Source organism: Parasteatoda tepidariorum, chromosome 8, assembly GCF_043381705.1.
Source record: "Parasteatoda tepidariorum isolate YZ-2023 chromosome 8, CAS_Ptep_4.0, whole genome shotgun sequence".
In the NCBI taxonomy this organism is placed as follows: Eukaryota; Metazoa; Arthropoda; class Arachnida; order Araneae; family Theridiidae; genus Parasteatoda; species Parasteatoda tepidariorum.
In genome coordinates this window covers 60,462,691-60,475,053 of record NC_092211.1, presented here as the reverse complement: position 1 = coordinate 60,475,053, position 12,363 = coordinate 60,462,691, and the positions used below count along the sequence as shown (strand labels likewise).

General features: G+C 32.4%; 2 protein-coding genes across 2 annotated transcripts in view; both read left to right on the top strand.

Annotated features, from left to right (window-relative positions):
* Positions 1-7,314, top strand: part of LOC122271293 (cell surface glycoprotein 1-like) — a gene marked incomplete in the record, with an annotated part of 11,803 nt that extends 4,489 nt beyond the window's left edge. The window contains 5 exon segments of the mRNA XM_071184076.1: positions 879-1,109; positions 2,565-2,756; positions 2,862-3,062; positions 3,815-4,024; positions 6,574-7,314. Of these exon segments, the coding sequence (XP_071040177.1) occupies positions 879-1,109; positions 2,565-2,756; positions 2,862-3,062; positions 3,815-4,024; positions 6,574-7,283 (1,544 nt within the window).
* A 2,130-nt stretch (positions 7,315-9,444) lies between these two features.
* LOC107439662 (tRNA-guanine transglycosylase) overlaps positions 9,445-12,363 on the top strand; it is a gene marked incomplete in the record, with an annotated part of 11,287 nt that continues 8,368 nt past the window's right edge. Inside the window, 3 exon segments of the mRNA XM_043052131.2 lie at positions 9,445-9,707; positions 9,949-10,017; positions 12,314-12,349. Coding sequence (XP_042908065.2) covers positions 9,483-9,707; positions 9,949-10,017; positions 12,314-12,349 — 330 coding nt within the window.

Genomic DNA, 12,363 nt, shown 5'->3' with positions numbered 1-12,363 from the left:
ATTGTCATGTTTTTAGTGCATGAATCTGAATTGAACAACCTGATAATGCTCACTCTGGTTATTGTTATCTGGTTGCTCACTACGTGCTCTTGCGCGCCGAATCCAATCAATTAAAAATGAAAACTGTTGCCAGCGCGAGAAAAGAAATATCATCGGTTTTATTGATACATACATACATACGTACGTATTAGCGTTTTATATAATATAGATAGATAGTCAGTAAAGTTATTTTCACAATACAATATTAAGTAAGAATCATTAATTTAGAATGCATCTCTACACTCATTATTAAAATAAAATTAAATTGTAAATCTGCAATCCTCGAAGCGCAGTTAGAATTTTGAGATAAATTCCAACTAGGCTTAACAGAACAGAAACCGATATAAATTGAACGTTATAAAATCAATTAATGCAGTTCTCAGAGATTTGAAAATTAAAATATAATTATCTTTATTACACAACTAGAAATATACATACATATTTTAACGGCGAATTTCTTCTTTTAATGATGAATATCAACGTTGAAAACGGCAACAAACTCTCGCTAGCTCATTTCAGATAGTAAACTCGCTATATTTCACTTGGCATTTCTTGATATTCAGAACAAGCCAACATAAGTGTTTTCGAAAGTGAAAATAACTCTCATGTAGTGTGAAAGCTTGAGAGTTTTTGTGTAAGATTATTCGATTTTAAGTGTTCAAGTTTAAATTAACCCTTAAAATCGCACAAAGGGTTTTTCACGCAATTTTTTGGGAAGCTCAAGATTATATATAGAACGATATTGCATCGTAGTTTTAACAATATACAGAATGTCAAATTAACAAATGCTGATCAACATATTCTAAACACTTATTTGATTATTCCAATTGATCTTCTAGGTAAGACTACTACCCCAGATGATACAGATGATGAGGAGGAAGATTTAGTTTTCAAGTGTCCCTACATATGGGGTTCCTTCCCTCATCCCATAGAATGTTCGAAATACTATGTGTGTGTGTACAGCATACCTACACTGTACCAATGCCGGGGAAGTGATTTGTATGACGAGAAAAACAGGAAATGTAAAGATAAAAGAAGAGTTAAATGTGGAAAGAGATTAGACAGAGACCGTAAGATATTTTACTTTTAGATCTTCTAAAATTTTAATTTGTACAAAGTCTGATAGATATAGAACTCAAAGTAATAATTTTAAAAAATGGAGGGGGGGATAATAAAATATACAATAGGATTTTTTAATATCCCAAAGAAGCAATTCTTACTATTTCTATTTAATCGAAAGCAAATATTTTTCATGATAAAGTGGACATTTGTTTTGACATATTTTCGTCTATCAAATGACACATCATAATCATAAAATTTAGTTTTCTATATTGATGGATTTAACTTTTTAATTTCCTTGCTCATCCCCAAACTAAGGGTGCAATAGAATTTCAAGATTCTGCAACATATTTTTAAGTGATGTTGCATTGAATATTTTTACTATTATATAGAAGCTTTCTTCTGGAAATGTCATCATATGCCACCAGTGGAATTTCCCTATTATGGACTGGCTGTTCGTGCGTATTACAACAGGTCCTTTTAATTTTATTATAATATTATATAACCATTAGAAAGTATGAAATTAAGATAATTCATGAATTATCTTAATTTTATATTTTCTAATGGTTATAGTAAAAAATCACAATCAAATTTTCTCATAAATAGCTATTTTATCGATGTTTAATCATTGGCAAACATTGCAAATCAGCCGCCAAATCACTATACTATAGTGCAGCTGTTTTTGGACCTACTTGAAGGTAATGTACGACAATCATCTTTTTTATAACCGGCGTTGAAAAGCCGGCTCAATTCTGAGTTTAAGACTATCAGTATTCAACTTTATAACCTTGTAATGTTGAATCCAACCCGGAAGGCAAAAGAACTCCTAGATCTAGCGTTGGGACAAACTAGCCTTCAAGGAAGACTCTTTGATAGAATTCACCCACATTCGCGTTACACGGATAGAAAAACTAAGAAAACCTCGCCCAGTTTGTCCTACAGCAACGGGATTCTAATCCATTATCCGTCGACCATTGAAGATATTATCCGTCAGCACTGCACTCAGTGCAAACTGGGAGAAAAATTCGTATCAACCCACCACCGATGAGATTCGAACCTGATTCACTTTATTTGAAGGCAAACGCTCTATCATCTGAGCCACCGCGGCTCCTTACGGCAATAATTATTAGGAGAATAAAATTAAGATAATTTACACAAATATATGTACCTATTCAAATGCGCAGGAAGATCCTGTCCATAATTAGGAATCTCTCTGAGCGACCTACTGTTTCATTTCCAGCCACACGTCGCTATACATGCAATCCTTATATTGTATCTTATGTACCTCCCTTCCATTTCTGTAATCGCTATACTGAATCATCTAGTATAAAAAAGGACATCTGTCATAAATAAAATTCGGTTCACCTTATTTAAAGATACTGATTTTAACATATGAAGTATAGGTAATTAATTAATAGAATAAGTAAGGTAATTAATTACTTGATTTTTCTAACTCTTATTTACAGAAATGAAGACTAGTAAAAGGCCTACTACCAAATATTTGACAACCCCAACTACTCCAATAACACAACCGGAAACGTCAACAGAGCCAGAAACAAGAACAGAACCAGAAACAGGAACAGAGCCAGAAACAAGAACAGAACCAGAAACAAGAACTGAACCAGAAACACCAACAGAGCCAGAAGTTACAACTGAAGGTAAACGCAAGACATTAATTATATAAAAAAATAATAATAATTTTGCAAACCGAAGAAAAATATCTTTAGAACAAAATCATAACTACTGTGTTTTGTATTGAACAGAAGAAGACAGATTCCATTGCCCATTCCCTAATGGAAGTTATCCAGATCCTCTTGACTGTTCACAATTCTATTTGTGCCATTTCTCTAAATCAACCCATGAGAGATGTATAAATGGCACCCTCTATGATGAAAGGAAAGAACAATGTATCGATGCCAAATATGTGAAATGTGGAGACAGACCTGGCGGTATTGACGAGGATGGCAAGTAGCTTTTATTTTATTCTAAATTTAAGTTAATTCACTCTTAAAAATCTTGCAACGCTTTAAACCATTATAGTTTTTAAATATACTGTAATCTTAATACGGTAAATTAAGTTATAGTATAGATTAACCCGTTTTAAAGTTGAAAACACGATACAATGGTTCAAAATGGCCCAACTTAACACATTTATTATTTTATGCATGATATTATGGTTCAAGGAATCATTGTTAAGATTCAACGTTGAACTGATTTTTCTAAGGGTATAGTACCCTCTGTATTTTTATAATTAATTTCGAATAATATTTTTTAAATGAAAACCATTAGAATGTGTATATTAGTGAAATTTTGAATGCATACATTAGATGAAATTTCGCGAATAAAATTATGGTAGCATTTAAACATTTAAAATATAAGCTCCAAATTAAATAAAAAAAGCCAATACAAACAAAATTTATAATACAATGAATTAAATTACTAAAAAGAATGAAATAGGAATTCCAAATATATATATATGTGTGTGCGTGTATATTATATGTGTATATATGTATGTACCGGCACTTTTTACATAAATTGATCTAGAATTTTTCACGGTGTAGAAGCTACTTTTAAGTGTATCAAATGATTGTTATTTACCAACAGAATAAAGAATCTCGCACAATATGAATTTAGTGATATAATTTTTTTTTAAATGCTCAGCAATATTATACAAGTTGAAGATGTTTTCTTTCTTAACTCCTTTCTTGTGTTTCAGATGAGGAGGAAAAAGAAAAGAAAGAAGAATTTCATTGTCCATATGTATGGGGATTATTTCCTCATCCGGATGATTGTTCTAAGTACATCATTTGCATATACAACGTACCCACCGTATTCAGCTGCAAGAAGACGGAACTTTTTCAAGCCTACTACAGAAGATGTTTCCCATCCGAACTTGTCACTTGCGACTACAGACTCAACCCTGATGGTAACATTTTTGAAATTTTGTCACCAACAAAAAACAAATGAGCTAAAGCTGTCACTTGCAAAGCATAATAAATTTTATTACTCTATCCGGCCAAAAGTATCCGGACACCCGGTTGTTATGGTAGTGGAAGCATAACACTATCTGGCCAAAAGTATCCGGACACCCGGTTGTTATAGTAGTGGAAGCATAACACTATCTATCCAAAAGCATCCGGACACCCGGTTGTTATGGTTGTGGAAGCATAACACTATCTGTCTGGCCAAAAGTATCCAGACACCCGATTGTTATGGTAGTGGAAACATAACACTATCTGGCCAAAAGCATCCGGACACCCGGTTGTTATGATGGTGGAAGCATAACACTATCTGGCCAAAAGCATCCGGACACCCGATTGTTATGGTAGTGGAAGCATAACACTATCTGGCCAAAAGTATCCGGACACCCGGTTGTTATGGTAGTGGAAGCATAACGGTGTGGGGGTGTTTCTAGTGGTTTGGCCTGGGTCCGATAGTTCCTGCGGTAGGAAACGTGAACTCGGAGATGTATGAGGACATTCTGGACAATCCTGCATTCTCAACTATATGGCAATATTTCGGTGAAGGTCCATTTATCATCCAGCAGAATAACTGCTCCATACAACACATCGAGGCTTGCACAGATGTGGTTTAACAAAATGAGTGTTCAAAAATTGGACTGGCCTTCTCAGAGCCCCGATCTCAATCTCATAGAACACCTTTGGGACGAATTAGAGAGCAGATTACGTAGCCAGACAAATCAACCCTTCTCACTGTAAGCACATACTTCAGCTGTGATAGAAGTCAATTTCTATGGCCACCTATCAGAAACTGTTGGAAAGTCTTCCCAAATGTGTGCAGGCTGTCATCGATGCAAAAAAAGGGGGAGCAACATCATATTAATATGTGCCTCAGTACCAATGGGTGTCCGGATGCTTTTGGCCAGAGAGTGTAGATAAAATATTGTCCAGCATAGGATGTTAATCCTTTGAAGCAGATGGGACACCGGCGTCTCTTTTATATAAATATTTTTATGACTCTCTAATTACAAGAAATATATTTTGTGACTTTTAATTATAAAAAAGTCTAATAGTTATTGAAAACAATTTGTGAGATTATCGGAATTATATTTGTAAAATCGAAAAAAACAGTAGTTCGAAAAAAAGATTTCATTCATAATACATTATACATTCGTAACACAAAGAATATCTCATTCTCATTTGGAATTGAAGCGACCAATTTGTTCTACAATCTGAATTGTAGAGGAGTAGTGAGCACATGTTCGAACATTGCCTTCAAATCATCACCGAGAATGAATCCCAAGCCAAAAGCTCATTAATGTAGCTCTGGTGCTAGATTAACAATCAAAACTAAACTAAAACATAGATATTACAGTTAAATTACTTATAGATTTAAATTCTAGCCAACATATCCATAGATTAATTGCAGACTGCTTTAATTTAGAATGAATGTGCAGTACTCAAAAGCAAGTTTGCTATTGTTTTTATCGAACAATTTTGAAGTCAACAAATTTGCTTTCACTCGGTTCCGGGATTAATTTGGTGACGTTCTTATTGTAGAAATATTATCGAATCAAATCCTTAATTGATATTAGATAATTTAGGCTTGGAATTGGTACCATCATGAAAAAAAAATTAAGCGTGTGATACTTTGGGTACCTTACTAATAAATTCCAAAGTGAGTTAAAAATTTATTTAACACAAATTTGGAGCAGATTATTTTTATGCACGCTATGCTATGCTAACACACCACATATTTTTAATCAATAAAATAGAAAATTTAATTTAATAATTAACTGTCTCAGAAGAAATTACCATTTAAGCAAGATTTAAGAAAAATAGGTAAATAAATAAGAGTTTTTTTTATTGTTATTAGAGCTTTAATTTAACATTTCAAACTGTAAATTTCTCTTTACTTCATTTTTACAAAGCAAAATTAAAATCAGCGACGATTATACATCTCATAAATTCCTAACATAATTCTCATAAATTCCTTTAAGCGGACCCAGCTCAGTCTCCTTAAAATCTTTGCCAAGCTATCTCTGCCATACGTATTATTTTTATAAACTTCGTTGAACAGCAGAAAAATTTTGGGTTCACGACTAATGTTCAACTCCGTAGCCTTGCAATTTTGAAACTTATCCAGTAGACAAATAAACTCCTGAATCAAGTATTGGGAGAAATTTGCCTTCGTGGAGGACTTTTTGATGGAACACTCCTGCATTTGCATTACATGGAGAGAAATACCACGAAAACTTTCCATAATTATCCTGACGTCAAGGGAACTCTAACCCAGGATCCGTCTGGAACTGAGGATATTTTATGCCAGCACTGTGATCGCTGAGAGCCGGGTGCGAAATTCGTATCGACCAGTCATCGCTGGGATTTCAACTAGGTTCCCCTCATTGGAAGGTGAACGCTCTATCCCCTGAGTCAACACGGCTTTAATAATAGCGTGTTTGTGGGATAGCCTAATGTTCTATAGAAAAATAAATAGTTTTTCGCTTCTTTTCAGATCTAACTCTTCCACCAAGACTATCAACTCAGCCCATAACTACTCCGACAACTACATCAACAACTACTACTACACCTACGACTACTACTACTCCTACAACAACCACAACACCGACAACTACTACTACTCCAACTACTACCCCGACTCCAACTACTACCACTACTCCAACTACTACCACTACTCCAACTACTACCACGACTCCAACTACTACCACGACTCCAACTACTACCACTACTCCAACTACTACCACGACTCCAACTACTACCACTACTCCAACTACTACCACAACTCCAACTACAACAATGACTCCAACTACAACAACGACTCCAACTACAACGACCACTCCAATTACAACGACCACACCAACTACGACCACACCAACTACGACCACCACTCCGACTACAACCACCACTCCAACAACCCCAATCCCAACCTCCACTCAGAATATCAGCACGAAAATTCCAAAGCCTAACACACCGCCACCTACAGACTGCGATGAAGACGATGTTGATTGTATATATGACGAAACAAAAGATGTGAAAGGTTGGTTTGACTGTCCTGAACGTTACGGTCACTTCCCTCATGCCGGAAGTTATCAGCTCTTCATCCACTGTGATAACTGGAGACCGTTCATCAAGAGGTGTGCTGAAGACACAGCATTCTCACCAAAATATCTTGTTTGTATGTGGATTGCTAAAGATCCAAACTAACAAATAAAGTATTTATAATTTGACATGAAAATCTTAAGTTTTTTTAAAAAAGGAAAAACTGTTCTTTGTCTAAAACTGCTATTCCTTTATCAGTCAACTGAGTTTATGTAAACTTTTAAAAAAAGTGCATTGAAAAAATTTTAAATTATATTTTAATTCACTATACTACTTATTGATAAATATGAAAAATTATAATATCTTTCCAATTTTGTCCAAAGGATCCTTAACTAGTGACCTGTTCAACCGAAATCAGGTGTTTAATAGTACTGGAGAAAAGAAACAGTGAATCACAGAGAGCTAAAGAAAAGTTGCTTACTTGAATGGTTTTAGCTCATATTTGGTTTAAAGTTACAATTCAAAATTTATTTAACAATTCAATAATTTAAACCTGCACTTTCTATCAGCCTCTATGGTGAATATTTTTATTAAAAAAATATATAAACATTCGAACTACAAATATAGGGTGAGTTTAAAATAGCGCCGTCGCAAACATCATAATTAAACGGTCCAAAAAAGTTCTAATTTGAGTACAGAGGTGTAGCAGACAAAACACACAGAGAAACATATCCCCACTAGTTTTTCGCTAAAAAAAATTCTTAAATTTTAGTACACACAATATCATTTCAATTTAGTTTGAATAAAATTTATTGTATATTGAGGATGTTTTTGTTGTGTTATTTTGAATCAGCATTAAATTATGTCAGGAATTAAAATTAAAAGGAAAAAAACTTACTTTAGCATGGTTATAATTAAGAGAATTTTTAACAAAATGCAGTTAAAAAAATAGTTAAAATAGTTATGTAAAACTTTTGCAAGTTTTTTTTTAACAAAAAATTTACATAATGTTAGAATTTTCAACGCTTCTCTTCTAAAAAACTTGCCATTACAGCAGTGTTTAATGTGTAAAATATATCACAGAGATTAATTGAAATGTTGGCGTACATTTTTATCAGACAAATATCTGGTGTTTCAGTAAATGTTCAAAAAGCCGTTATCGCGAATACCAAAGATTATTCATGGTACAAGATTTTTGGAAAATAAACTGTAAGTATAATATTAAATATTCAAAAATCAAAATGCCCTTTTTTAAAATAGATATTTAAAAATCAAAATGCGCTTTTCTTCTTCCGTTCTTTTGCCATTTTTTTCGTACTCTTGTCTGAGGAGCGCAAAAACTTTGTTTCAACTTCCCTCAGTTTTTCATTATCCTATATGTAGAACTCTTTATCAGTTACTGCTTCAATTATTTTGTAGCGATGAATTAGTTTGTTGCACGCCTCCGTTTAAAAGTTAGTAAGTGCAACAACAAGCAATTTAATTCAAGACTCTTTAATAAGGTGAGAGCATGACTTCCGAAGAAAATTACACTCCAAATGTTCAAAGTAAGAAAAAAAATGTCACTTGGCTTGGGTAAGAGGTCGTGAGTTCGAACCCTCCGATCGAAAACTGTCACCGCAAACCAGTCGCCGTGTACAAAATGGTGACTAGTGCATGCTAAATTTGTCGGGGTCACAAAGTCTTTCAAGTTCCCTTAAGAAATCATTACCTTTGGAAGTACTGGATCAGAAATTGATCGTGCTCTGGTTCAGGTCAAAATTACGATTTCCGGCAAGTGGTTGGTGTGTGAATGTGTCCTTCCTGTAAAAAGGGATATGTTGTATCCGGATCATCCTCAGGGATGTTTCCCAGACCATCGCCAATACCCCATTGTGTAGCTCTAGTGCTGCGTAAATAAAAAGTACCAAGAACACAAATAAAAGTAAATGGAACTTGTTGTGTTTTTTTCAAATTTAGCTATTTTTCTCTAAATAGTTACAATAAATATTTTCAATATTACAAATAGGATAAAGTAGTAAAAGTTATATAAAATTATTGTAAAATGGAAAACTACAAATGCAAGGCGAAATCCTTAGAATTAAAGATTATTATTTAAAATTAAAGATTATTATTTAAAATTAAATAGAATTCATTTACTATACATACGAAAAAAAATCACATCCGTGAATTTTTTACATACAATGTGAACGGCCCTATTAGGCATTATGATCTGCCCAACACCATGTGATTAAATAGTTATCTTGAAAAGAGCTTATTGATTCGACATGGGTTTTCAGACTAACAGAAATAGGCACTTAAAATCGTTTTAAATAAAAACTTTTTTTTCACTATGGCAACACTTATTTGTTTACATCAGTCAACATGTCGCCGTCCAGCGAATTTGCTCTAACGTTTAATATTTTAAAAACATGCTCAACTACAAAAGCCAGGGCATCTATTTTGACGTTGCCTCATGCAGCAGTCAAAACGCCGGTCTTCATGCCGGTTGGAACTCAAGGTACTCTAAAAGGATTGCTCCCGGAACAATTAGAAGAATTAAACTGCAACATGATGTTATCAAATACATACCATCTTGGTATGAGGCCGGTAGGCGCAAAACAATATTAATTTTATTTTCCTTTTTATGTTCGGTGAACTGACCTAAGTATATAATCATTTTTTATTCTGTTTCATTTTATTTGTAAATAAGTTTTTTTTTTAATATTTACCATTATATTAAGTTGATATTAAAGTTTGAATTAATGACAGAAATATGAGCTTCTTATATTATTTCTTAGTTGATATTTTTCAATTATCTTCGCAATGAAAAAATTTTATTTGATTTTAGGGACAAGATGTTATTGATAAAGCTGGAGGACTTCATAAATTTATGAACTGGAAAAATGGACTTTTGACTGTAATATTCTTGATTTGTTATTAATTATTTCCACAATTAATATGTTTTCATTACTTGTTACTTATTTTACTAGCTTGAAAAATTGCATTTTTTATTGAAAGCATCAGTTTTATAGATTTTGTTTTGCGATGGTTTCATAGTTTTTGAATTTTTATGTGCTCTCATTTCTAAATTTAAACATATATACAATATTAGTGATAGTGATGCAACTGAACTCCAAGAATTTATCATAATCGCCGATTGCTCAAAAATTGCATTTAACATGAGATTTTCAAGCTGGCAAATTGCTGTGACATGTTTGCTCAACATTTTAAACTGTTAAGTGTTTTGCCCACATTCGGTAACCAATTAAAAAAGTAGCTTATCACTATGTAAAAGTAACTTAGTATCACCTTGAAATTGTAATAAGTATTAATAACAAGTTCCAGCCCGTGTAACATGATATGTAAATTACTGGAAAATTGGTAAGTCAATACGTAAAATTGGCATAATATTGACGGAATGATATTACCATTGAGATATTTGGTAAAAAAGCTTTGGTACATTTTATGTAATATTAACAGAATGGATTTTACCAACTGCTCTTCGGTAAAATTGTTTGGTATATTTTACGAAAGATGGACCAAATCCTATTTTCTATTTAGATGTACCTATTAAAAATAATTTTGTATATATTGCGTACTATTGACAAAGCAAATTTACCCTTTAAATTTCAATAAATTTCGGTTTGAATTTATTATTCGGTTCGAATTTATTATATATTTATAAAGTTTCGCTTTATGTAAATTTTGACGTACTGTTGACGTAAATAATATGTAAAAATAATGTACTCCTTCTTGCCTAGTAAAAAGTTGTGGGTTAAATATTCTTAAAATAAACTAATTTGTTTACGTAAATTTTAAATTTTTTTAGGCTACCATTTTTTGCTATATTTCACCATTTCAACCAACGTAAATTTTGGAGGATTATTGACATAAATATTGTGTAAAATATTATTCTACTAATTACTTATTCTTTCTTAGTAAAAAGTAGTTGGTAAAATATTCCTAGAAGAAATTAATTTATTTACGTAAATTTTACGCTTTTCGGATAATAAATTTTTGCTATATATCGACTTTGCAGTTTTACTTAAATTTCACGAATGCTTAGTAAAATTTAAAGGTGAAATATGTGCACTTGTGAAGTAAAATTAATGATTCTTTGCTACCTGGGAGATACGTAAAAAATGCACACGTCTGAAAATTATTTGCAAAGCAAATTTATTGAACACTTTTCAACAACTTGTCTGCATATGTGTGGAATTTCAATGTTTTACTAACGGGCAATTTTAAATTTTTTACTACCAGAGATGCCACCTTGCTCCACAGTATTTTCTACTGGTAACGAAATTTAAGTTAATTTTAGTTTAGTATTTTTCATTTTAAGTGATTTTGCACCACTACATATCAAAAATTTAAAGTATGATATGAAATACAACTTTATTGCATATATCTCACGGTTACTCTTTTAAAGAGTAAGCGTAACTATCCTTATTCTACAAGTTTTGCTATTTAATTTGCTACCAATTGATTAAAGCTTTTGCAGAAAGTGGAGCAGTTGGCATCCTTGTCTTACTTTTGAAATGTATGCTTTCCTCCAAGAGTTTGTAAAAATTATTCTGCTAACGAATTGTAGCCTTGAAACTTGTGGTTTGAATTTGCAGAATTACATTTATATTAGTCCTCTTCTACTTTTAGTTTATTTAAATTTACGCATGTACTTTAAAATTATTAGTAACCTGTGGTGTGTATTTTACAAAGTAATGCTGTAAAAAGGTATTTAATATATAATAGGTATTATATCAGTTTGAATCTGTCACATAGGCAAATAATAGATTTGTACTTTTAATGTCAAGCTGACAACATTTTATGGAAAGGCTTTTGTGCAATTTTATGTTTCTAATCTATTCCAGTTATGTTACTATTAATTAGCTATGAAAGCAACTTATAAACTTAATGATGCGGAATGAATTTGTCGAAAGAAATTAATCTCCATTCTGAACTTTTATATTATTATAATTAACTATAATATAGTTATAAGATATCAATATAGAACTATGATATAGTTTTAATTAAAAAGACTGTCTATTTGGCAACAGATTTACAAACCAGGTCAACTGTGATATGGTGAATGTTATTAATTTTCAATGTACCCTCAATTGCTAATCGATATTATATTTTTCTTGCTTTGATTTGTAATTTTTTCTTGAGTTGCCAGTGAAGCAGTCAGTTGAATAATGAAATATTTTACCTTTCAGGACAGTGGTGGATTTCAGATGGTGTCGCTTGTAAAGGTGACTAGTGCATG